This window comes from Gouania willdenowi, chromosome 18 (genome assembly GCF_900634775.1).
Source record: "Gouania willdenowi chromosome 18, fGouWil2.1, whole genome shotgun sequence".
NCBI lineage: Eukaryota > Metazoa > Chordata > Actinopteri > Blenniiformes > Gobiesocidae > Gouania > Gouania willdenowi.
The window spans coordinates 22,928,476-22,956,167 of record NC_041061.1 but is presented as its reverse complement, the minus strand read 5'-3'; the positions used below and the strand labels follow the sequence as shown (position 1 = coordinate 22,956,167).

Genomic DNA, 27,692 nt, shown 5'->3' with positions numbered 1-27,692 from the left:
AAGGGCCAAGCCAGACCGCCCCGCCGGGATGTGGCCCCCTATTCCGGCCCCCGACACCCTACCTCACGGGGCACTGCCCAAGCAGGGGCCGTACCAGTAGGTACGCAAGGGCGCGGCACGCGCCACCCGCCCCGAAAGACCCCCGCCAGGACCGGCCCGGCCAGCAGGCCAAGCACCCCGGGCCCCAGGAGCACCCCCCGGGACCAGGACCCCCCAAGGGCAAGCCCCCGGGCCAAGCCCCCCGGGACGCACTCCCCACCCCCGCCCGGGACCCGGCCACGGCCCAGCAGGACCGCACAGCCCCGGACAGCCCACGGCCAGCAGCCCAGGGCCCGCCGCCCCCCGGACAGCGCCAGCCACGGAGCAGCGCCCCCCGCCGGCCCGCGAGCAACCGGCGATCCCCACCGCGGGGACGGAGGCACCCCAATGGCACACATCAAGTGCGGGACAGCAGCCCCCAGCCAAAGATGCCCCGGACCCACCCACCAGTCCGCAAACGGCAGGATAGACCCACCAGGCGGCCGACAGCAACCTCCACCACCGGAACAGCTAGCGCCGCCCCCCAGTAAACAGCATCACCCCGAGGCGCCAAGCAACCCCGCCCCAACCCCGGCGAGGACACCAGCACCCCCCCAGCACACCCACCCCCCAAACCGGCGAGGCAGGCCGCCCCGGGCCCGCACACCGCGGGGCCCGCCCCCAAGGCCACCAGGAGACAAAGCAAGCGCCAAGCCACACCCAAGGGGGAGAGGCACCCCCGCGCCCCACCCGGCCGACACAGCCCGGAAAGACCCCGCAAGGAGAGACCCCGGCAAAGCCCCCCCGAGACCCACCGCCACGCCCGACCGCACCATCTTGATGTGCTTTTGCTCTATGCAGTGGCCCAGCCACCAACAGAGGGGCCAGGCCCCCACCGGAGAGGCCCAAATATGTGTACCAACCCACCACCCTGTTATGGTGCCTCTCCATTCCCCAATGGAGAGGCACTTCCCGATCCCCTGTGTGAATGTGTGTGTTTGGTGAATGTATGGGGTGTAATTAAAAGAAGGGGGATGGAGGGGAGCGGTGCTCCCCCTCCAGCCTCTGTGGATTTATGTGTATGTGGTGTAATAGGCCGGAGGGTGTAAAGGATGATACACCCTCCGGGGGGTGACATGTTGAGATGCGATTAAAATTGGAGGGATTAGTAGGGCAACTAGAGGTGGGAGGGCCGCCCCCACGCCATTACATAGTAACACAGGTGGCGGCCCCCTCCACCCCCAGCCCCACCATCCAGCCCCCCAAGGGTTGGGTATTGGTGTGTGGTGCATTTTTTGGCAGCTCAGTCCTATTGGTGTGTGAATGTGTGAATTCCCTGATAATGTGAAGCGCTTTGAGACTACTCCAGAGTAGTGATAAAGCACTATATTAATCAAGTCCATTTACCATTGTCATTTTAAAAAATGTAGTCGACAAAAACTATGATTAAAACTTTAGTTGTATCGTACAAGAAGTAAAAAGTTGTATCAGTTGTACACCTATCTTCTGTGTTTGTTTTGCAATTATTTATATCTAGTTTTATAAGTGGCACACTCTGTGTCGAGAAGGTTTTAGGTTCAAACCCTATTAGTTTTTTATTTTCTATGAGTTTCCATTTTGTCAGTGAGCCTGGTTTTATTTAGTTTTCAGTTATTTTTTTGGTATTTAGTTGGTTGTCTGTGTGTGTGGTTCATGTCTGTGTGTTTCCACACACCCTGTTTTGTTAAGTAGACTGTGTTTGTGTTTAGTCCCTTGTGTTTCCACTCAGGTGGGCCGTGTGTACTGATTGTCTTCCCTCACCATTTAAAGAAGTGTTTGCACTCGGCATGTTTACTGCATTGTGATTGGATTGTCATCAAGGTCAATTAGTCAGTTATTTAGGTAGCTTTGGTTTCTACTTTTCCTTATGTTTGCTTTGTAATTTGAATAGTTTCGTTTTTTTTAATAAAAGTACTTTTGTTTAGACACCATTTCCTCTTTTATATCCACGTCTAGATTGTCCAACATCTTCCCAATAATAGTTCCTCCTTTTCACTAATAATGTTTTGGATTAGGGTAAAAAATGTTAGGCAGTATTTGCCTAATTTATAAAACACTTTCCCAGTTTCATTTCATGATTATCATTATCCCACTAACCATGAGGTATACTGTAGCAAACAAATGGCAGTTTTTCTTCACAGGATAAAAACTTCCATTTTCCCCCCTTGGTTGATGATGTCACAGCACAGATAACTTTCATGGAGTTGAGCTTATTATGAACACTGTCCCAGTTGGTGAAGGTGAAGTTGCTTCCATCAGACCAGAAAAAGTTTGGAGCTCTGTGTAGCCCAATCCATCCCTTTGAGCCCCCTGTCTCACTGTTAATCTTTTCCACCACTTTGTTATTTGTCTCAGTCACCAGGTCCACATAATTTTCTCGACAGTATTGCTGTGCGACTGGCCAAGTTTTATACAAATTCACAAAAAAAACCTCGGGATCCAACTGTGACCCTGTTGAGACAATCATTAGGGTTTTAGAGAGGAGTATTCTTACACTATGATTATATTTTATAGAAATGAAGATTTGATTTTTCATATTCTCACCATTGTAACAAACAAAACGCCGCTTAGCTGAACAAAGCACGTCAAGCCATACAGATGTTGCTAAAACACAAAACTCATTAGCTGAATAAAAGTCAGGTTGATCACTTCTCCAGTTACTATAGTTAGCACCGACTCCTGAGAATCCATCTGACCATCTCCAGTCGATTGTGCTGTACAGACCCATCCAGACCTCTGAGCTCTGACCAGCTGATGTAATGGTGTCTAGAAGCTGGTCGTTCTGCTCTTTGTTTCCAATTGTGGCCAGGTCTGCATAAGTCTGCCTGCAGTAGGTCTGAGCTTCAGTCCAAGTCTTTTGATCAGCAACATAGTGGTACTGTAGGCATGTGGAGTAAGACCACCCTGTGGAGAAATAGACACTTTAATGAATGTGGAAGCACAATGTACATGCAGGGGATTGAAGAAGTCTGACTTAATGTATGACAACAAAGGACCAAAGTTTCTTTAAAGAGTAACTAAACTCTGTCACGGCAAATTTGCGGTTGACTTCATTTGGAGACATGATTTATTGCTCTGGTTGAGTGATGGAGTCCAGGCGAGGCATTGATGATTTTATAAAAAAGGTTTATTATAAAACTAAATAAAAAGGAGTACAAAGATGGACAAAATTAGTGACCGCCCCGGGCGGACGTCCGATGATCGAGTGGCACAGTTCTAACTCATCACATATATTCCCCCTCAGTCCCCCTCCCTCCTCCCCCCAGGAGATAAAGAGGACAGGGTGGAGGTGAAAGAAGAGGGTGAAAAGAGACAGTTTCTTCTTTAGGTCAAAACAACCAGTTCTCTGGTATCTCCTGATTGTCGTGAGTGTTGGAGGTGTGTGCGTGTATGGTGTTTGTGTGTATGAATGGATGTGTATTGGGTGTGTATGTGTGACTATGTGAGTGTGTGTAGGCATGTGACTGTGTGATGCCTCTGTGTCTGAGGGATAAGATGTGTTTTGGGAAGCTGACCTGGAGAAGAGAGCAGAAAACATGAGACAGCAGAAATGAAAAGTCTCAACTTAAAGCCTTAAAAAGAATAAGGTCTATGAGTAAATATGTTAATAAACATAACTAACAATTTTTGCCCTGACAACTCCAAAACCACTTTTTTGTTGCTGAAAACAAGTGTCCGTGTATGACGTAATATATGCACAAGCATATGCAACTAAAGACAAGTCTGGATTGACTGCAGCCAAGAAACTGTTTGATGACTTTATCATGTGTTTTGGTTTTCCAAGCAGGATACACCATGATCAGGGAAGGGAGTTTGAAAACACCTTGTTCCGAAAACTCCAAAGCTACTGTGGTATTTGCCACTCACGCACCTCCCCATACCATCCACAAGGAAATTCAGCAGAGCGCTTTAATCAAACACTACTAGGTATGCTGCGGGCACTTGAGGAGTCTCAGAAATCCAGGTGGAAGGACAACCTCAACAAAGTAGTGCATGCTTACAATTCCACAGTGCATGAAGCGACCGGATTTTCTCCTTTTTTTTTTGGCTCTTTGGCCGGAACCAATATTACCTGTTGATCTGTTGTTTCCCAGACAAAGAAAAGAGGGTGACCAGTCATGGACTGGCTATGCAGAGAAGTGGAAGGAAGTCATGTGAGAGGCCTATGCCATTGCAATGCAGAATATGAGAAAAAGTCCCAAAAAGGGACGGGAACATTACAATCAGCATACGTGGAGTACTACTCTTGAGCCAGGTGACCATGTTCTGGTAAGAAATCTTACACCCAGGGGAGGCACCGGAAAGTTGCGCAGTTACTGGGAAGACATGATCCACGTTGTCAAGGAAAGGAAATATCCCAACAGTCCAGTGTATGTGGTTGAGCCATTACAGGGAACAGGGAGAACACGGGTTTTACACTGACATCTACTCCTCCCGTGCCCCTACCTGATTGAAGAACCGGTGATGAGTCCAATCTGAAAGAGGGAAAAAAGTTAAACAAAGCCAAACTGAGAACGAGAAAACAACAAACACCACAGCACGATTTGACAGATTCAGATAGGTCTAGTGAAGAGGAGTGTTACATGTGGACAGCTGTCAGGCATGCTACTCCACCCCTCGATGCAGAAGCGGAAGAGTTCTGCCCCAGGAATGAGACATCTAGAGAGGTATTTGAAGAAGCCTTCGCTTCCGAGGAGCATCCCTAAGAGGAAAGTGGAGAGAGACGCACTGGAGCTCCAGCTGTTGAATCTGAGGGTGAGCAGAGTGGGACTGAAACGTGGAAGGAACGGTCGAGGAGAGTCCGACAGCCCAAGCGTGTCTATACCTATGACCAGCTCGGCCAGCCAACCTTCCAGCCTCTCAAAACTTGCCATGTCGGTGTGGGAGAGTCGTCAGACAACGGATGGGAGTTGTCGACCAGACCATCAGTCATGTATCCTTTTTCACCATAATTAGATATCAGGTGCAGGCCTAGGGAATTTAATTAGTTATAGTTAAATTTAAAGACAAGTTCTAGTTTGTGGTGGTATGGTAATGGACACACATTAGATAATATCGAAACAGGTGTCTACATATTTATTTACTTAATGAGTGCAGAAATGGGGGGTATTATAGTAATAAGTTTTATTAGTTACATTGTAGTGTAGCATTTACAGTAGTAAAAGAAACTGCACGCACATATAATAGAGCTTTTAAGGTTGTATGGCCTTAACATGTGTTTTCACATGAGATTGGGTAAATATGGTATTTTCCTTGTCCTATTTGTGAAGATTTGGGTGGCCCACCAATACTTCCATGGAGGATTCACCCAGCAATACTGATGGACTTTGGGGTCTTGTATTACAGCCATGAGACATTTTTGCATGATGAGACAACTGACTCTTGAAATAGTACAGCTTAACTATCCTGTAATATGTGATGTGTGTGATAATTACCTGTTTATTCACCTTCTACCAGATGTTCTACTGTTAAGGGGAGAAAATGTTTAGCACCATTTTATTTTTAGTGGGGGAGGGTGTTGCAACCTGAATATATATTTCTATTTTATTTTATTTATTACATTTTCCTTAATCTTATAGTTTAAATGTCACTAAGGTCATTCTCATGCTATTTTGATTTTTAATAACAAATATTTATTTTCTGACTGGCCGTTAAGGGGAAGTGACGTCATTGTAGGAAAAAGAAGCGAAGAAGAAGGGTAGAAAAAAAGTGTTCAACGGACGGTGCGAATCTTGTATTGTGAACTCCAACGGAAGAAAAATAAAGAAGGCTGCCAAACCAATGATCAGGAGTGGTCATTCCAAGGGGGCAACAAAACCACCAACACAATGGTTCAAAAGATTAAATTCTGCAATTACAAAATTCTATGCTAGGAATAAAAAACCCGAAATAAGCCTTTCAACCCTTCAAAAAAAATAAAAGATAGGGAGGGTTGGAAGCCCCTAATTTCACGAATTATTACTTAGCAAACCAAATTTTATATTTAACAGAATGGCTAAAACCAAAAGAATACCACAACACCTGGCTAGAAATAGAACAGCTAGACTGCAAACATATTAAACTCTCTGATCTCCCTTTTATCACTGCGACCCTCAAACCTCATAACTGCTTTAAAAACCCACTGATTGCCTCCACCCTGACTGCGTGGTGGAAAGCCCTGGACATTACAAATGTTCAATTAAAAACTAGCATGCTGTCTCCAATCTGGCACAACCTTGACTTTAGAAACAGAAAAACACCGCTCTATCTAAAAACATGGGAAGAGAGTGGAATTATTCATCTCCAAGACCTCTTTGAAAATGATAAGCTCAGGACATATAACAATCTAACCCAAACATTCAATATAAAAAAAAGTAATTTTCTTCAATACTTACAAGTAACAGAGACAATTAAAAAAAATACGGCAATAGATCTAATCACCTTGCAACCTCCAGAACTGGCCCTATATATGAATAAATTCTCAACAAAAACAAAAAAAAACTCTCAAAAATATACAGAGCACTCTTGAACACTAACTCTAATCACTTACCAATCGCTAAATGGGAAGCTGAACTCTCAATACTTGTAAGATGAATAAAACCACAAATCTTCAGATAATTCAATACAAGGTCCTCCACAGATCCCACATTACTCAACAGAAAATGCATAAAATGGGCTTCTCCGTAAGAGACATCTGCTCTCAGTGCACCCAGGGAACAGCTGATTCATATTTACATGCCGTATGGCTTTGTTCGCCAGTTCCACAGATTTGGTTTCTAATCACTGAAAAACTGTCCTCCATTTTGGACTGCAGGATTCCTCTATCTCCAAATCTATGTCTGTTCGGAGACCTGACTATGCTTGATATTCCAGCAAACCAGTCGCAATCCATCCTTGCAGCACTCGCCATAGCAAAAAAAACAATATTAGTGAATTAGAAAGATAAAAAATTGTTAAGCATAAACTGATGGCGAAATCTCCTCATAGAATTTATTTCCATGGAAAAGATGTCTGCTCTCAGAAAAAATAAAATAACCTGCTTTGAGGAGCGTTGGACTCCTTTACTCATTGCATTGAATCTTGAATTTTCGTTTTTAGCCTGATTATCTAGCCTGCAAGCAACTGCCAGCACCACTCTTTAACAACACACTGATCTAACTGTAGTCCTGGACCTCCATGGACTTGTGGGGTGGCCTTGACCTGGGTGGCTTGAGTGGGTTGCTGGGGTGTTTTGGGTGCCTATGCGCGGGCGTGCGTCCCTTTTCGGGTGCTCTTGTGGTCCCTGGGCGGTTTGGTGTTGCTCTCCTGCCCCCTCCGTGCATGTCTGGGTGGCTCTTGGGGCTGGGGGCCTGCGTGTTTCTCTGCCACTCTTTCCTCTTGCTCTCTGTCGCCCTGTCTTGTTCCCCCCCGCCTTCGCTCTGCGCCTGCTCTCCGGTTGGGTTTGGCATAGGGGGCTGCTGTCAGCCCGGGATGCTGGTGGGGGGGCTGTTGCCTTTGCTTGGGGGCAGGCATTGCTGCGCAGGGTGGGTGGCTTGGGGATTGGCTCGTATAAAGTCCTGGGGTGGTGAGGTTCATGGCTTCAGAGAGGGGGGTCTGGGGTGGGGGTGGCGCTGGTGGTGGCTACTCTTGGGGGCGGCGCTTGCGTCCTGGGTTGTTGGGTGGCGGGGTGTTGCGGTGGGTTGCTCCGCCGGCCGGTATGGGCGCCTTGGCCTGGTTCCCTTTATCTGTGGGTGCCGCTGGCGTGGTGAGACAGGTCGCTCCGGCCGTGCTCCGTGTGGCTGGCATGGTTCGGGGAGTGCCTGGGGCCCGCAGTGCCTGCTTGTCCGTCAGCGCCATCTATCCTCTCTGGTGGCCCGCCATGCGGACGGGCCGGGCTGATACCAGACTGCCGGCTGGCTGGGCTGGTCCTGGCGGGGTCTTCCGGGGAAGGTGGTGCGGACCGCGCCCTGACATGCCATGCTTGGGCGGCGCCCTGTGAGCCGGGCTTCGCGGTGTGGCTGGGCCCTTTGGTGTGGGGGGTGGTGGGGGTGGGGGGGCTGTCTAGGGCTCATTGCACAGGTGGCATCAAGGGAAGTCAATTTGGCGCGCTCTGGGGTGCTCGGTCGGTGCGCCTGGGGGCCGGCGGGGCAACTTGTAGCATCCCCTTGGTGCCCTCGGCGACTATGGGCATGGTCATCGTCCCTTGGGGTGCTGCTCTCGGAGCTGCTTCCGTTCCAGGCCCTTCTGGCCTGTGGTTCGGTCCCTGCTGGCTCTGGCCCCACCGGCGGGCACCCACCGGCTGCCCATTCGGCGAGGCTCTGGCCGTCTGCTGGGCGTGGGCCTTGGCTCCTCTGCTGGGGTCTCGGGCGGGGTGGCTCTCTGGGCCCTCCCCTCGGGGGGTTGGGTGCTTGGGTGTGGGTGGGTGGGGGAGGTGGGATGCTGGCGGGGGGCCTTGTGGTTGGAGGTTGGGGTTGGTGGCGGGATGTGCTGGGTGCTCGGCTGCTTGGGGCTTCCTCGGATGTGTGTGTGGGGGGCGGTGGCTGCTTCTCGGCTTGGGATCTCAGGGGCATCTGGGGGCTGCTCGACCTGCTTTTTCTGCTGGCCTGGCTGCATCTGCGGGCCTGGGTTTGCGGTAGCGGTTTTTGCACATATACTGGCCTACGATGCACTGACATGCCTTGGGATGTGGGATTAAACTCATACTGGGCTTAACTTTAGACACGTTAATCCCAAATACCTGCTATAGGTATTGTCACTCACTCATTCCCTCTGTCCACAGCCACCACCATTATAGCTAAGCTTCACACTTGTCACCATACTGGCTTGATTACACAACATAATAAACCAGTTGAGGAGCATAGTGGGACAGGAGAGACTGAGTGGACTTGCCATGATGTCCATACAGGATGAGAGAGCAATAAAAATGGCATCGTGGACGAGTTAACGCAGTGCAAGGCTCGCCGTATGCCCTTCAAATAGAGGTGAGTCGGTCTATAGTACTTCATATTGCAGCTGTGCCAGTTTTACTAAACTTTATAGCGACTGATACAGGCTCTGAGTTGAAATGGTTAAAGTGGGTGTCAAAATAAAGCGGTCCCTATCCGTGGTGCTGAGATGCTTTGAATGTGTGTTAGTGACCATCCTAATGTTTTTGTTGTTCTCTAGTTTTGTGATACTTCATGTCCGTTTGATGGACTTTAAAAATGACATAGTCACTCTCCGTAGTGCTGAAGCTTGTAAGCCCCGCTGTTGTGGGCATGTGTATGTTGTAAAATGATGTTATCATGAGCTTTATTATTTGGCTTTAAAGGGCCCGGTCATTAGCCCCGCCCCTGGCCCGGCTCTGATTTGTTCCGCTACTGCGTCAGATCATCCCAAAAAAGCGATACGAGGCAGTATAACGGCTACTAAAAATGGAACTGATTGTGACCGCTCGCTCTGCGCCACAGAAAAGTAAACTCTCAACTATCAGCTGAGTCAGCTGTTTCAAACCCTCACATAGGCAGCTATATTGCTTTCTTCTCCTCCTCACCTCTTCCGGTCACAGGAATAGTCCATTTAAGAATCTGGAGCCTCATATGGCTCTTTGACTCTTTTGCAATGGCTCATTGTAGCTTTAAAAAAATAAAATGTTGATGAGTAATGACATTAACGTCAAATAAAATGATGATAAAACAATTGATTATTGTGCAAAAACCCACTTTTCTACTTCAGCTCCTACAACCTCTACTTACCATCAACTTTCCTACACCTGTGGCTAACCTTCAGTTTTAAATCCCTTGTAAGATAACTAAAGTAACAAAAACATTATTTTGGAAGACAATAGAGATTGTATTTTTTCGTTTGGCGTATTTTTCTGTAATGTAATATCTACCGTCGGGTAGATATTTGCTACACGCATGCACGCACGCACGCACGCACACACACACACACACACACACACACACACACACACACACACACACACACACACACACACAAGACCTTTCTTGCATTTATAGATAGATTTCCTATGTTTCATTTGTGTTCCAGTGGTTTTATTCAGGCATCGAAATGGGCAGGTATTGTTTTTCACACCGTTGTGTTCAGCCGCCAAGAGCTCCTGACCGCGGAATGTACTGACAATAATATTCTTTGTCACCCTGGATTTCCACTGGATGCGTAAATGCTGCGAAACAACAGCTCAGCGGATAGGTTTCCATTAAAGTCCCATGTTACGCTAAATCACCTTGTTTGTTTCATTGATTCCCTCAATCGTTAGTTAGAGGGTGATTTCTTCCTATAAAATAGGGGACGTTTTTTTCTTCCCGCTGTCCCTTAATGCTTGTTCATGTGGGTCTTGTTGGGTTTGTCACGGCAAATTTGCGGTTGACCTCATTTGAAGACATGATTTATTGCTCTGGTTGAGTAATGGAGTCCAGGCGAGGCATCGATGATTTTATAAAAAAGGTGTATTATAAAACTAAATAAAAAAGGGTACAAAGATGGACAAAATTAGTGACCGCCCGGGCGGACATCCAATGATCGAGTGGCACAGTTCTAACTCATCACGTATATTCCCTCTCAGTCCCCCTCCCTCCTCCCTTCAGGAGATAAAGAGGACAGGGTGGAGGTGAAAGAAGAGGGTGAAAAGAGAGTTTTTTCTTTAGGTCAAAACAACCAGTTCTCTGGTATCTCCTGATTGTCGTGAGTGTTGGAGGTGTGTGCGTGTATGGTGTTTGTGTGTATGAATGGATGTGTATTGGGTGTGTATGTGTGACTATGTGAGTGTGTGTAGGCATGTGACTGTGTGATGCCTCCGTGTCTGAGGGATAAGATGTGTTTTGGGAAGGTGACCTCGAGAAGAGAGCAGAAAACATGAGACAGCAGAAATGAAAAGTCTCAACTTAAAGCCTTAAAAAGAATAAGGTCTATGAGTAAATATGTTAATAAACATAACTACAATTTTTGCCCCGACAATCCACCCTTTTTGGACAAAGTCCAACACAAAAAAAGGCAAAATTAGTTAGTGAAAATGTTTAACCTTAGCACAGCCTAAAACACATAAAACGTACTCAAAAAAAGTTAGTGGAATTGTAGCTCAACCTCTCGTGGTCTGTAGGACAAACGATACTGACACCGTCATAACACGTGGCGGTCTTTGTTCATGGCGTCGAGTAGCCTGGAAATGTTTTTGACTGCCTGTGCGATAATCTGACCGTCGGCGGTATTATTCGGGATAAAAACTGCAACAAGATGCACCTACCATTGCGCAACCGCCTCCTTTGGTCACGGTCTGTAGGTCTAGGACCATTCTATTTTGTAGGACCATTAAGCGTATATTCGTGATTTCCCCCGAAAGGCCAGTAAGGGCCAAAAATGACAGGTTAAAGAAGGACTTAAACCTGTAGTCTAAGGTTTCGACGCGCAGCAGTGTTTTGCCCACACCAGCCCAGGGAAACAGCGAATAAGTAACTTTCTGGCCTGTCGTCCACAGTTTATGTTCGGGGGGAACGTCCGTGCCCCAGATCGCGTCGTGTGGATTAAAGCCCAAAGGAGTGTGGGATTCGCATTTTCGTTGTGACAAAAGGGGAATAGTTGAGCATAGTCAAAAACCGTTTGCTAAATTAAACGTGCCATTAGTCCCGGGTGTATGAACGTGGGCACGTGTGCGAATTATGTGCGGTGTCGCATTCAGGACCCAGGGTATAATTGCAATTGTGACCGGGAATCTGGCCTAGTTTATGAGTTCCATTTCTGGCGAAACAGAAGGGAAAAGTGTGGATCACGTGTAATCTACGTACATAGTGGAAGATGTCTCATCGCGTAGTGTAGCCAGTTTTTTTTACTGGCTGTTTATAACAATGGTTGGGGTCCCCCATGCCAAAGTTAGAGTAAGACAAATAACAAAAGGAGTCGGAAGCATCCATTGGTATCGCGGTTAAGCGGGGGTGTGTTGACGACACAGGCATGTAAGAGCAAACATGACAGTTGGATAGGCTCCTACTTTTAGCTTGATAGTGCGCGTATTGGTACCAGCTGTTCGTGAAAAACGGATGAGTAACATTGGTCGCAGCTAAAGTGTCGTGCAGGGCGATGTCGTCTATCCAACGTTTATTTCTGCTAGCATTAGTATCGCTGTAAAAGGAAACATTCACATCAGGATCAACACTTGCATTCATTGGTTCAAGCCCAGTGTCCTTGATTGCCCCCTTGGAGGCCAGGAGCCAGAGGAGCAAAAACAAAACAAAATAAAACAAAATAAAATAAAATTAAATAAAATTAAATTAAATTAAATTAAAAAAAAGTTTAAAGAGTAGGGGTGTTAGGGTTAGTTAACTAACTAAATGAATAGTTAGTATGGCTCTGGTGCTCAGTTATAGCTTCCAGGAAGGCAGAGACAGGTCAGAGGTCAGGATCTGAGAGCTTTTCAGATCCTAAAAGGTGCTGCTGCACAATCACACAATGGTTAGGTGTGGGTTAGTGAGCTTTTAGCCATGCCTACCTCAATGTTATCTGTAGCCCATTCACACGTGAGTGGGAAAATATGAGGCTGAAAGAAAAGCAGGAAGTATTAATTCGATTCTCCTTTCCTGGAGCAAGGAGAAGCATAGCTGGAGTTGCAGTGATTCTCAAACTGTGGTACGTCTACTACCAGTGGTACGATGATACCTGGTGAGAAGCAACAATTTGAGAACCACTGTTTACAAGGACATGCAAGTCAGATGGAGAAGTGTGGAGTGTGACTACATGTCTTCTCAAGATGAATACATACAATTGGGAGACATGGAGATGTGAGAAAGCTAAATAAGTTTAACCAAATAAATAAATAATGTTATTTATTTATTTAAATTGTGTGTTTTATTTTTCTTTGCTATCTCTTATTTATGAAGGAGGAATCTTATTCTATCCTTTATTTATTCTGAATAATGTTAACACTCCACACCTAATAAAATAACCTAATTATTTTATAGAGCTGAATTTGTCAGTTCATTTATTTCATTATTTTCCCTCATAATTATTATTTGAGATGTAATTTACTTAATTTTGAAGGTAAAATGGTGGCAAAAGTGTCTCCTATTCTGTGTCTGAACCAGAGTTAAGCAAGATTATTGGCCCTTTAAGGTTAGACAGAATTAAAGTTAAGTTGAGTCGAACAATCATGTTGTCTTTTGCTCTCTGTGTTTATCCCATTCGTAGGAGTGACGAGCCCTAGCACGGTTTGGAGAGCTTCCTTAAATGCTTGGAAGTTACTTAACTTTAAACTATCAATCAATTATCAAGAATTTCAGGAGGACCCTTTTTAAATCTCAGGCGACCCAGATTGGGCCACCAATCCAATGTTGAGAACACTAAATTTTACTCTTAAAAGTGTCTAAACCCAGTGAAGGTGTTTTATGGTCTTGCACGCTAAGTGCTGGTGGAACAAGAAGAAAATGGTTGGAGGGTTTTGAGGTATATTATTTTCCTATGATAAAATATAAATCAAAAATCAGAGGGACGTTGGCCCTCTCCCTTCCCTTTTTTTTTTTTTTACATAAGAATGCATTTGGATTCTTAAAACCATATGATAAATATCATTGGAAAATCACTTATCTGATCATTTTTGATCTGTCTCCGTTTTCCTCTCTCTTGTGTCCGCCTGCTTTTGTGCCCTCCAGCCTCCTCGACCTCCTCCTCCTCAGCCATAAAGGTCAAAGCCAGGGTCAACTGTACGCTCCCTTTGGAAATTTGAAGATCGGTCCCCACTTTCGCAGTTGGATTGGAAGTCTCTGTAGTCTCTGGAATAGATATTATGTTAGAACATCCACAATATGTCATATTGTCACGTGTCTATTTCAATCTATTTCCCCTTTGCTTCCCAGTTATAATTATGGACAATACTTCCCTTTAATTCTCATCCTCATCATAAGAAGCAGTGACCAGGCATGACGGCTGAAGGAGGCAGGATCGGAGTCGAAAAGGCGGTGGCATTTTCTCTTCGGGAACACTCAGAAACAGAAAGAGAGGAAAACATTAAGACTTAAATGAATAATTTAAAATATCCCTTTTCTGTAGTTGGATTTGATTCGTCTCCTTTGAGTATACAGCCAGCGACCTGTATATTGGAAAAAACAACACAATCACAACAACTAAGACGAAGACATAGACAAGTGTACACAACAACGAGTATACACATACAACAACAAAAACATGGACACTAAACATGAACAGTAAGGTCAGTCAAGGTCAAAACCAGTCATTCCACTGAAAGTGGTATTATATATTAAAAACGTCGTTTGGTGTTTTTTTAAACACCCAGAAAAATAACCTTTAAAACCTGGTAAACTTTTTAGAAGGCCCAAGGCCTAAAACCATAATTCTATTAACAAGCAGCAGTGAGATCTGTATACCCCACTACATAATTGGCAAAAGCAGGGAGAAGATCTAGTGCATCAAAACCCAGGAGGAAAGGAAGGTGAAACAGAGGAACATGTGTAGTCAAACAGCCATTCATCGGTCAATCACTCAATGACACGTCCACGGCACATTCGCACTCACAACGCGGTTCTCTCAGGCATACGTAACGTGTCATCATTCAGTCATTCATGCACCGCACACATTCATGCCTCAATTTTCACGTCCATGCATTCACAAGGTTTCGCTGCATAGTGTCTAAGTAGAATATAGGCCTCATCTAACCCACCAGTGGCGATAGCCAGTCCACCTCCTCTCTCTGGGTCAATGAGCTCTTTTTGTCCCCCATGCTTGGCAACCTTTTAGCGTTAATTAATTGCTTTTCACTGGTATCATCTGATTCATAAGAGGTACGCTCCTTTTTACTTTTGTCTTGGCGGAGTCTACACTTAGATTATTGCCCATGGTAGTACTGACAGTCTGCTATCTGCTGATCAGGCAGAAATGGCACGGCCGTGCACTAATAACCAAACTCAACCGCTGTCCGTCTCCAGAAATTTAAGAAAACCTCTGAATCAGCAGGAAACTCAACCACTACCCCTAAAAAATGAAGGGCTTGGGAATAACTCAACCCCGGTCCGCAACCGGGGGAAACTCGACCGCTGTCCGTCTCCAGAAATTTAAGAAAAACCTCTGAATCAGCAGGAAACTCAACCACTACCCCTAAAAAATGCAGGGCTTGGGAATAACTCAACCTCGGTCTGCTACCGAGGGAAAATCTCGCACAACTGCCAGGACTTTATTGGGCACCTCTAATATTATTCAACTTTAACTGGAGCACGCAACCTCTAATAACCCTCACTCTAAGAGAACGTAGAAATTTGTTCAGAATGGTATTTGGTTACCAAGCATGTATCAAATCAGGTGGACCACTATCCCCCAAAGAGCGCTTCCCCTAGCAAGGTAAATCCTTTTTCTGCACATTAAACCAGGACTTCTTGTTTGAAGAGTAATTGTCTATGTACTCATAGCAACTAATGGGACAGTTTTCTCAGGAAAAATTTGGTACCCCCCCTGCTGTCGAGTGGCTTCGGGCCGGCAAGACAGTCCGACGCGGTAAGGAGGAGGCGCGCCAAAATGAAAACGATGAATGTTGAACTAGGCTGTCTGTCGCAAGCAGCTTCAAAAGGGTAAGGTACAGATTGTTTACGAGGGTATCGGTCAAAAATGTCAAAATGTAAACTTGGTTGAGGCTGCAGTCCTCAATCTCCGTCTCAATTTTCCTGAAATTGAGTAAAAACAAGAGTAAAAAAAGAATCGTTCAGAAATAACAAAGAAGAAAAAAAACGTGTGAGCTCAAAAAAATCACGGCCAATAAAAGAATAAAAAATTAAAAACTTCAGCTCCAAAAGCTGAGGCAACAGAGGGCTCTTTCTTCAACGGATGTAACCATATCTTGCATTGTGGGGGTCTCCCCTCAACAACAAAATAAAAGGAAAGAAAAGCAAACAAAAACAAACCTATTAGTAACACTATTTTCTTCCCTTTTGTTGTTGTTTTTTTTTTTTTTTTTTTCATAAAGGCAAAAGCAGTGTAAATAAATGAGCAACATAATGAATAAAAGCAAAAATAAATGATGGGCACACATGGTCTCATGTGGCAAACAGAAGGGTTCTGTGTGAAGTTATGGTGGTCCTGTGTTTCAGCTCATAGTTATGAACGTGAGTGTGTGACTGTATGTCAGGTCTGTCTGCTTAGAGCACACCTTCTTTTAAGTGTATCTCAAAGCGTGTGAGAGAATAAATGAAAACAAAATAATCTAGTGCACAGTCAGAAAATAGACGGGTTAGTATTGTCCTATCGAAGGAGAAGCTTGTTGGCTATTTGCTAGTTGTCCCCCCCCATGCCAAAGTTCAAGGCTAAAGTGATATAGCACTACCACCAAAGCCTGTGGTGGACTTCTTATGGCTTGGTATCCTCGTGGCTTTTGAAACAGTGTCTTTTTTGGTGAAGATGTTCCAGCAGACGTGTGATCAGTCTACAGTTGCTGCCCATCATTCAGGCAGTTATCGTGGCGTTTAACCCGCAACTCATTGGTGGGGGAGTGTCCAACCAACTCCGACGCCCACAGGTTCTCAGTCTTTGATGATGGGGCAGGATGTGTTAATCCCAGCATTGGCATGCGGCCCATTCCATAGACGATGAAGAGTTGACTTGGGACTGAGCGAGTTATTTCGTTGCAGCATTGCTTTGCTGAATGGGAGAGTTGAGTCCTTTGATAGTCGATTTCGTTCTGAAGCTTGGTCCTTTGTATGATGTTGACATTTCATTAGCATAAGAGTTGGAGGTGATTTCATTCATTAAGAGCTTTCATTGAAGATGTCATTTCTTCAGGGACAACCGCAAAGCCAACAGAAACTAACAATAAAATAATAAAAAATGATAATCAATCAATCTTTCGTTGTATAGCGCCAAATCATAACCAATGGTATCTCAAGGCACTTTACAGTAGAGCAGTCTTAAGGACGGACTCTTCATTTTATGGATACACACATATGCATATATACGTATATACACATACATATGTATCCCACACCCAACATGAATTCATCATGGCGGCAAGGAAAACCTTCTGTTAAGCAGCAGGAACCTTGTGTGGATCCCATTCCTATGATGAACAGCCATCCACGTTATGCTGTGTTGGGTGTGTGCAGAGGAGAGGGTGGAGACAGAGCCGCTGAGACTCTGTAACTCCACACTGAGGATCCCACGGACCTGCACGACAAAAGCCAGAAGGAGTACAGGAGCAAACACACAAGGGAAGAAGCAGACATAGAGGGAGTGTTTGAGAGAGGAATGGGACCCTCTCCGGTCCCTCTCTAGCCTAAATGACCTCTCTCGTAACGCCCTCTCCAACCTCTCTCCAACCGAGCATGCCAGACCCCCCCCCCCCCCCCCCCGGCAGTCTATGCCTATTGCATCTTAATTATGAGCTATGAGCTGGTTCCTAACTAAAAGCTTTACCAAAGAGGAATGTTTTGAGCCTAACCTTAAAGGTAGAGAGGGTGTCTGCCCCCCGAACCATGGTTGGTAGATGGTTCCAGAGAAGTGGGGCCTGAAAACTGAAAGCTCTTCCTCCTATACTACTTTTAGAGACAAATGGAACAACGAGTAGTCCAGCATTTTGAGAGCGTAGTGTTCTGGGGGGATTGTATGGCACTACAAGCTCCTTGAGATAGACTGGTGCCTGTCCATTTAGGGCTTTATAAGTGAGAAGAAGAATCTTGAATTCTATTCTATTTTTTATGGGAAGCAATGCAGAGAGGCTAATACAGGAGTAATGTGATCTCTTCTCCTAGTTTTAGTCAGTACACGTGCTGCAGCATTTCGAACCAGCTGAAGTGTCTTAAGCGACTTGCTCGGGCAGCCAGCTAAAAGAGAATTACAATAATCCAGTCTAGAGGTAACAAAAGCATGGACTAGTTTTTCGGCGTCGCCCTGAGACAGGATAGATCTGATTTTAGCAATGTTACGGAGATGAAAGAAGGCAGTTCTTGAAGTTTGTTTTATGTGAGAGTTGAAGGATAAATCCTGATCAAATAGAACCCCAAGATTTCTAACAGTTGTGCTTCGTGCCAGAGTAATGCCATCTAGGGCAGTTAGGCTAGCATAGGTTTCTCTAAGGTGTCGTGGGCCCAGTACAATGACCTCAGTCTTGTCTGAGTTGAGAAGAAGAAAATTTTGGTCCATCCAGGCCCTAATGTCCTTTAGACAGGCCTCAAGTTTAGATAGCTGATTTGTCTCACCTGGCTTCATTGATACATACAGTTGGGTATCATCAGCATAGCAGTGAAAGTTAACAGAGTATTTTCTCATAACATTACCAAGGGGGAGCATATAGATACAGAAGAGGATTGGACCTAGCACAGAGCCCTGAGGAACCCCGTAGCTTACTTTAGTGTACACAGAAGACCTATTATTCACGTGTACAAACTGGTACCTATCAGATAGGTAGGACTTAAACCAGTTTAGGGCAGTCCCTGTGATTCCAAGTAATTTCTCTAATCTCTCTAGTAGAATATAGTGATCTATAGTGTCAAAAGCTGCACTAAGATCTAATAAGACCAGCACTGAGAGTCGTCCTTCATCTGAAGCCCAGAGTAGATCATTAGTTACTTTAACTAAAGCAGTCTCTGTGCTGTGTTGAGCTCTAAAACCTGACTGGAAGTCCTCGAACAGGCTGTTGTTTTGAAGAAATTCACAGAGCTGAGCCGCCACAACTTTCTCAAGAATCTTTGAAATAAAAGGAAGATTAGATATAGTCCTGTAGTTTGCTAAAGTGCTGGAATCAAGAGTAGGTTTTTTGAGAAGGGGTTTGATTACAGCTACTTTAAAGGACTGTGGCACGTAGCCTATTGATAGGGATATATTTATTGTCTCCAACAAAGATGGGCAGACTAGGGGAATAACTTCTTTAAACAGCTTAGTTGGGATCGGATCTGAAAGGCAGGTCGATGGTTTGGAGGATGAAATAATAGAGTTAAGTTCCTGAAGTCCTATATGTGTGAAACAGTTTAGGTTAGGCCTATTTACATTTAATGGTACAGCAGGCCCAGGTGAAGGCAGGGAGTGGCTAATTTTATCTCTAATCTTATGAATTTTATCGTTAAAAAATGTCATAAAGTCCTCACAGCTGAGGGCTAGAGGAATCATGGGCTCAATAGAGCTCTGACTTTGTGTTAGCCAGGCTACAGTGCTGAAAAGGTACCTCGGATTATTTTTATTTTCTTCAATTAGTGAGGAATAGTATGTAGATCGACTATGTCGTAAGGCTGTCATGTATTTACTATGGCTTTCTTGCCAGAGTATTCGTGACTCCTCTGTTTTATTGGAGCGCCACATTCTCTCTAATTTACGGGTTGTTTGAGTGTGTGAGTTTCAGAGCTAAACCACGAAGCTTTCCTCTGACGTTTAATAGTTTTTTCCCTCAATGGGGCAATTGAGTCCAAGGTGGATTTTAGTAGACTAGCAAAGCTATCGACAAGCAGATCCAGTTGAGAGGGGTTATAATTAATATCATAGTTATTTATTGGATGGTGCACTGAGTTTAAGGCAGCAGGAATGGCCTCTTTAAATTTAGCCACAGCACTATTGGACAGATTTCTACTCGTAACTATTTTATTGCACAGTGCGAGATCCTCTAGGATAATGTTAAAAGATATTAAAAAGTGATCTGATAGCAGAGGATTTTCAGGGTAGACTTTTAGTTCATTAATATCAAGGCCATATGTTAGAACAAGATCAAGAGTATGATTTAAATGATGAGTAGCTTCATTAATAGTTTGAAAAAAACCAACTGAGTCTATTAGGGACATAAAGGCTGAGCTCAGGCTATCACTATCTTTGTCCACATGGATATTAAAATCTCCTACTATCAGTATTTTATCAGAACTGAGGACTAAGTTTGATATAAACTCAGAGAATTCTGATAGAAATTCAGAATAAGGGCCTGGAGGACGGTAAATTATCGCAAATAAGACTGGCTGGCAGGTTTTTGATTTGGTATGAGATAAATTTAGAACCAGGCTTTCAAAGGAAGTGTAATTGGCCTTTGGTTTAGGATAGATTAGGAGAGAGGAATGATAAATAGCTGCTACACCACCTCCACGGCCTATGTCTCGTGGCATATGAGTATTTAAATGACTGGGAGGAGTGGCTTCATTTAAACTAACATATTCATCTTGATACAGCCATGTTTCAGTTAAACAGAATAAATCAAAGTTATTTTCTGAGATAAGGTCATTTACGAGTAGAGATTTGGATCTCAGTGATCTAATATTTAATAGAGCACATCTAATGGTTTTATGTTTTGGTGTTTCTAGATTTGAGATTTTAAATTTTTTCAGATTTTTGTAATTGATAGCTCTTTTATTTGATTTTATGTTAAAATCATTGTGAAATATGGGTCGGGGGACAGACATCGTCTCCATAAAATAATATTCATCACCATCACAACAGTTGCCATGGCGATGAACACAGCTATCATAGTAGCAATGGGAGGGAAACTGTCCTAAGGCAAGCGCAGAGGGGCGTGGAGGACTCCACCTCTGTAACATGGTCTCATTCATGAGATGTCATAACAGTGACTGTGCCATGTTTTCTGATAGTAGAGATGCTCCCTCCAAAGTAGGATGGATTCCATCTCTTCCTATCAGGTTCGGTTTTCCCCAGAAGGATCTCCAATTATCAATGAAGCCCACCTCGTTTTCTGGACACCACCTCGATAGCCAGCGGTTAAATGATGACATGCGGCTATACATGTCATCACTGGTCAGATTTGGTAAGGGACCAGAGAAAATTACGGAGTCCGACATTGTTTTAGCATAAGCACAAACTGATTCAATGTTCACTTTGGTTGCTTCCGACTGACGACGTCGGGAGTCATTAGTGCCGACATGGAGGACTATCCTATCAAACTTACGATTACTCTTTGCCAGCAACTTTAGATTTGATTCTATGTCACCCGCTCTGGCCCCTGGGATGCACCTCACGATGCCCGCTGACTTTGCTAGCTTCACGTTTCTCACTATGGAGTCGCCAATTATCAGAGTTTGTTCCCCGGTGAGTGTGTTGTCCTCACGGAGGGGGGAGAACCTGTTTGAGACGTGAACATGGTGGTGTCCCGAGTGGCTTTTTGACCTTCAACTATGCTTACCACGGACAGTAACCCAGTCATTGCTGGCCGGGGGGGAGGCTAAGCTAGAGCTAGCATGGTCCGCACCGGCTAGGTCCAGCTTGCTAGCTTCGGTTTTGGTATCAGGGGTGCGGAACCGCTTCTCCAGATTGTTGATCCTCGCCTCCATATCTAACAGTACGCTACACTTTATGCAACTACCATTGTCCCTAAAGGAGGACGAGGAGTAACTAAACATCTGACACACCAGGCAGGAGAGCGGAGGGGAGGAGAGAGAAGCCATAGGTGCTAAATTTAAGCTAAGCTAAGCTAAGGACAAAAGGAAGTTTAAAGGAGATTACACTGACTATAAGAGGCGAGATTGCTTTTTACTTAACCTTCGTACGTTTAACTCTACGGTAAAAAATGAAAACAAGTGTTTTCAAGGCTAAAATATCAATGACAACAAGTTTGATTAGAGTTAGCAGAACACAGTAGTAGAGCGCTGCAAGCAGCGGTAGAGCGTAAACAGGAAATGATCGATACGTCACCACGTTCTACGATAATGATGATAACAGTAATATTAAAATAAAATAAAATGAAATACTGTATTCATCTGTGTGTGTGTTTGAGTGTGTGTTGCTCATAGTCATTTTAGAGCGGACCCCAGATATATCAAACATGAAATCAAATAAAATTTAGAATAAAAATAAAAATAGTGTCTGTGTTGTAATGGCTTAGCACTATTCTGTAGGCCAATGAGGGGCGCTACCTCTCTCTCTCTCTCTCTGTGTGGGTGTGGCTCTCTCTCTCTCCGTGTGTGTGGGTGTGGCTCTCTCTCTGTGTGTATGGGTGTGGCTCTTTCGCTCTGTGTGTGGGTGTGGCTCTCTCTCTCTGTGTGTGGGTGTGTCTCTCTCTCTCTCTCTCTCTCTCTGTGTGTGTGTGTGTGTGTGTGTGTGTGTGTGTGATTGTGCCTCCCCGTGCCACACGTCCGTACGTTCAGCTGAGAGAAAAAAAAAAAGCCCAAAGCGCACAGAAAACACAGCAGCCGACTCTCGTCCAAAATGAAAGCATTAAAGCCAAACAACCAAAGGGAGAAATCTGATTCCATTTAAGGTTAGGGTTCGGGTTAGGCTTAGAATTAGGGTTTATCTTGTGGGAAATATTAAGATAGCAAAATACTGACCCAGCTTCTTCCCAGTTGGTGTGTACGTCTTTGGGGCAGTGGTCAGTTGGAAAATAAGGAAAGTAACAGACTGCATACCTGGGGTGATGGGATCTTGTTTAGTGATTATGGGATAACAATGAATTGGTTCCTTGGTCTCTCTCTGGTAGTTCTGTACTTATTATATTTGTTTTAAAATAATTATGTACAATATATATTTAAACCTTAATTGTAACAAAGGAGGGATAGAAATGGTTAATTCCAGAACTATTATCTCTCCCAGGCCTGATCATCTCTTAGTCAGAGTTCCCTAAACAGTCCATATTGACTTTGCATCCTCATCTAAAACCACCATAACACCACTTCATAATTATTAAAAAAGAAGCACTCAGGACCTTAATTGCTAAAGGTCAGCATATATAAAAATGTGCTAATTTAACTGCAGACAAAAACACATGTTAAAGTGGATCACTGCGTCTTTGTTGGAACGTTCAAAATATTGGAAGGATGACGGGCAAATAGATTAATTTATCCCCAAAATGGATCGGAGTATATCTGATACCAAATCCAGCCCTTATAAGGTGGCTTACGTTACCATCTAACACCATACAGACTGATTTCAGATTTGTGATCTCATGTTTATCAGCAAACATTTCTCTTCAACTTAATAGAAAAACATTGTGTGATAGACATAGGACATTTTGTGCAAGGTTGCAGAAAGAATCAGAGATTGGAAATCATTTTATCTGGTAATGTCTCGATTATATTCATCAATTCATGCAGTTAAACACTATCATTCATTGTTAAAACAACATGTGATGCTGAAATTACAGGCACATTACAAGCATCTAAGAATAGCAAATACTCACAAATATTTAGGAGCTTTAAACCATAATCATTTTTTTTTAATGGTACTATTACAACCTGCTCCTTTTTTTAATATTCTTCAACATTTATGAGATTTCAGAAAATAAATTTTATCTTCAACCTTTAACAGCAAGATAGCTCCAACTTGTTGCCAAACCCACAGGTCCAGTAGAACAAACTTGTTTACAATAGTTTTCCTCAAAAGCTGTCATTCAGTCTGTAAACCTTTTAAATAGTTATAGTCAGTTATAATAACTGCTTATTGTTTTTGCCACTTTTAGGTCTTCATATCATAACTTTCTGAACCAAATAATTGACTACTAACCTGAAAGACACATGAGAGCCAGTAAGATCCTCGCCATCCTGATCTGCTCAGTGGATTGTTTCACTCTAGATTGTGTTTATATTAGGGCACAATTTAAACAAATTCACTACTTGTTTTTTCTTGTTGCCCAAGGTCACCTTTAAACAAGGACGAGCAAAGATTTGTTTGGAATGACCTTAATCAAATGAAATGCTAATTCCTCTGTGGTTTGCCCTGTGGAAAATATATTAGTCATTATGTAATTTTCTTCTTGACTGAAAAGTGTCGACCAATAATCTGATCAGACCTTTTTCAGTGCCTCATTTTATCCTCTCTACTGTTGTTGTCAGCAAAGGATTAGTTATTTGAAGGATGTTTATTCTGCTGTTCTGTGTGTGCAGTAAGACATACTGATTCCATAGACAGGATACCAGATGTATGCCATAATTACGTTAGTATACATTATCTGCCGGAGCTAGACAGGCTTGTATTTTGGTTCAAGTACCAATTTGATTGATAAACCGTTTCTTCTGTCATATTGTCCAGAGTAAACTGATTCCCTGTAGGGTAATGAGCAATTTTTGGAGTTATGTTTTTGTTGGAGATATACGGTTCGTTTTCCCTGACCAGGCAGAGTATGCAGTGATCTCACAGGTCTCATTTTTTGTTACTTGTTCAGGACTCTGATTGTATTAATAAACTGCCTATTATTTACATATCAGTTGTCCCAATGACTACTTTCACATCCCCTTTTTGTCATCGTCATCCACACCACAAGATGCAACACCTTTAACTACAGTAGTTAGCTTTAAAAATAACTGTTCTCTGTCTTTGTCACGTTTTCAGATCAGAACTTTCGTCCAAAAGAGATCCAGATAATTGACTACTAACCGGAAAGACAAATGAGGGTGAGTAAGATCATTTTCATCCTCATATGTTCAGTGGATTGTTTCACTCTAGATTGTGTAAACATCCATCCATCCATTTTCATACCCGCTTATCAGGGTCGCGGGGGTCTGCCGGTGCCAATCTCCGGCTCTCATAGGGCGCTGGGCGGGGGTACACCCTGGACAGGGCGCCAGTCCATCACAGGGCAACACAGACAGACAACCACTCATTCACTCCTATGGGCAATTTAGAGACTCCAATCAACCTTACAGTCATGTTTTTGGATTGTGGGAGAAAGCCGGAGTACCCAGAGGAAACCCACGCAGCACGGGGAGAACATGCAAACTCCACACAGAAAGGACCCAAGTGTCCACCCCAGGGCTTGAACCCAGGACCTTCTTGCTGTGAGGCGGACGTGCTAACCACTAAGCCACCGTGCGCCCTTTGCGTAAACATTAGGAAGTGATTTAAACAAATTTGCTACTTGCTTTTTCTTGTTGCCAAGGTCACCTTGAAAACAAGGATAAGCAAAGATTTGTTTATAATGACCTTAATCAAATAATCCATTTAACTAAGATTTACATGCTGTTCTGAGAAGTAAAAGCAGCGACTCCTAAAACTAGTACTTTATATACATAATAAGATATAATATATACTTATATTTATATATGAAATATTGTAGTTTTTTATATCGCCAAAATAGAAAACTCCCATAAATCTTGAATCTCGATATATCGCCCAGCCCTAATTCCTAAATTATAAAACAGCCTAAATAAAAACTTAAATGTGTATATGAAGCACATGTGTTTATTTAATAAACTTACAGTTTATATACAAGTCAACACGTTGCATATTTACTGTTAATTTCACATTGCTTGTCTTTAAGTTTGACATTTACATGTTATTTTCATTACATATTTTATTTTAATTTCTCAGCTCACTCATAGGGTTCTCTGGTATTCACTAATGACTTATTAGACACATTTGTTGCACACTTTACATTCTTTAACACTTTTTGAATGGAGTGTATATTTATGGTGCTTGTGATTGGCTGATTTTTTTCATGCTGACTTACGTGGTTCCTTCCGCTGTGGGAGACGCTAAAATCTCAGTTATTAATCTAACAGAACGTGTAACTGTGTCCTATCCTGCTGCTCTTTAGGAAGGTACTGTAAGCTCTCTGTCCAATTTCACAATGTATTTACATGAGTTATTTGTTTTTTTGGCCGGAACATCTTTATTCATTCATCTATTTTCTGAGTTGTTTCCAGGTTTGTTGCCACTGTCGGCACTATTATCATGAGAACTGTCACTCAGGTCATTTCAGGTGGCAGTTCTCGCGAGGCTAGTGACGGCGTTCAGTTTAGTAAGGCATCTTTTAATTATTATTACATTAAAACATGGGATATTTACGGGAAAATATTAATACGGGAAGATATCGGGAAAGAAGGGTAAAATATGGGAGTTTCCCGGCCAAAACGGGATACTTGACAGGTTTGCTTTGGCTACGGTTTTAGTTTGAACCGCAGAGCGGAAGGAAGATAGGATCTAATCAACCCTGAAATACAATCACCAGGAATAAATATTTGCTCCCTGGTAAAGATAGTAGCTCTAACAACTGGTAAAATGAGAAACTGGTGATATACAGCCTATACATGCAGTACGGGGACGCATTTACTTCGTCTCTGGTCCTAGTGCCAGCCGGTAAAGCCTGTTCCATTTACCGTGTTTACCGAGGTCCGTGTGTGTTTAATAAGTCTGTGTGAAAGTCTGCATGTTTATGCTTCCGTCCATTCACTCTTTTTATTATATCCATGTCTTTTAAGGCTCTTATTAAATATTCTAGGCTGGAGTCCAGGCCACCGCCATCTTGGATTATGTCATCAATATCTCCGCAAGTCGCACAAGCGCAGAACGACCCGAATTAACGTAATCTTTCTCAACAAAAACTGTTGATTGATTTGTCATATGACTGCTCCAGGGTTTGAGTTTGTTTTATTTAGTTTCACATCTACCTGAGCTGCAGCTCTGTTTTTTACACTGATGACAACTTGTTTGTAGTTTTATTTCAGGAAGTTTCACTTTTACAGGTACAGTTGGGGACCTTTGTAACTGAATACACTAGTTACAGTACAGCAACCAAATTAAACTGTATCAACTCAGTGAATTAATCAAAATGGGCTGTGTAAAGGCTTTTTCAAATGAAAACATTATCCTGTGAAATCTGTAAACTGCTGACCTGCACAACTCAAAGAATCAAAATTGAGAATTGTTTAGAACAGGAATCAAAACTGAGAGTTGGAATCAGAATCAGAATCGTTAAAATCTAAACAATGCCCAACCCGACTCATCATGTAATTTTCTTCTTAACTAAAATGCTACACCAATAATCTGATCAGACCCTTTTGAGTCCCTCATTTTATACTCTTTCTACTGTTGGTGTTAGCAAATAATTATGTGATCCAGTAGTGAAAACCTTCTTTATTTACCTCCTGAGTTGAATGTATTGTAACCCTCTTTTCACTCCAGTCCTTCTGGCGTTGAGTAAAAATGGGATACGATAGTCTTAACCCCAGTTTTCTCTTTATTTCCTCCACTTGGGAACACACCAACACGGCAATACAGCTCAGCATAAAAGTCACTCTCTACTTCTCCTCGCGGTCCGGATTCTGAGTTACTCTTAAACCTGTCCCCCTGAAACTGGGGTAAGTAAGAACCATAGTCTACAGCACGCATTAAATAGTGCACTCATAAATAGTGCACATTTGAACATAATAATATAAAATAGTCACAGTACTTATGTATATTTTGAAATATCATGTATTTTGGTAATAGGAAGTGGGAATTTTATGTTATGTTAACATTATGTTTGGGGTTGTAGTTAATCCCCCACTTCTGACCACTGTTGTATACATCACACTACTTACACACTGCTTACTGATGTCCACGCAACCCCATAGTCATTCTTATTCCACTCACACATAGTCTAGCACCAGGTGTTTCCATGCAGGCAGAATGTCTAGTTTGAGATAACATTACAAACACTGTTAGGTTGGAAATATCAACAGAGTGAATGAGCTTGTTTAGGTTTTTATCCCTCTCGACCTATGACCCCACCCCCAGGTCACGCATGCGCAATTCCAGTGTGTGAAAAGGCTTATTCCACTGGATGATTATAGTGGTCCCATGTTTGAATCTGCACGGTAAGAGGCAGCTGCTGTCATGAATAAAGTTGATGGTGGTCTCTGTAAGACGTGATAGAAAGAGATCATCAAAGTTCAGTTGATGAAATAGTCACAGATGGACTGAGAAACAGTAAAGTTACAAACTACTAATGATATCTCATGACCTGTCACTAACAGGAGCAGCATGTGTGACACTGAGAAGATGCAGAGCTCTCCAAA

The 27,692-nt window shown here is 43.4% G+C and overlaps 1 protein-coding gene across 1 annotated transcript; it reads right to left on the bottom strand.

Annotated features, from left to right (window-relative positions):
- Window positions 1-2,149: 2,149 nt before the first annotated feature.
- LOC114480178 (secretory phospholipase A2 receptor-like) lies at window positions 2,150-23,473 on the bottom strand. Its single transcript, XM_028474074.1, has 3 exons — window positions 23,422-23,473; window positions 2,602-2,961; window positions 2,150-2,508 (listed from the first exon to the last, which is right to left on the bottom strand). Exons 1-3 carry the CDS (start codon window positions 23,456-23,458, stop codon window positions 2,150-2,152), a joined length of 756 nt encoding a protein of 251 aa, XP_028329875.1. The 5' UTR covers window positions 23,459-23,473.
- Window positions 23,474-27,692: the final 4,219 nt, after the last annotated feature.

Coding starts and splice junctions, on each gene's coding strand:
- LOC114480178 (XM_028474074.1), bottom strand. CDS start 23,458: ATGGCGAGGATCTTACTGGCTCTCATGTGTCTTTCAG. Junction 2,962..23,421: donor GGCTCTCATGTGTCTTTCAG/GTTAGTAGTCAA, acceptor ATTTCTCCACAG/GGTGGTCTTACTCCACATGC. Junction 2,509..2,601: donor GCGTTTTGTTTGTTACAATG/GTGAGAATATGA, acceptor TTGTCTCAACAG/GGTCACAGTTGGATCCCGAG.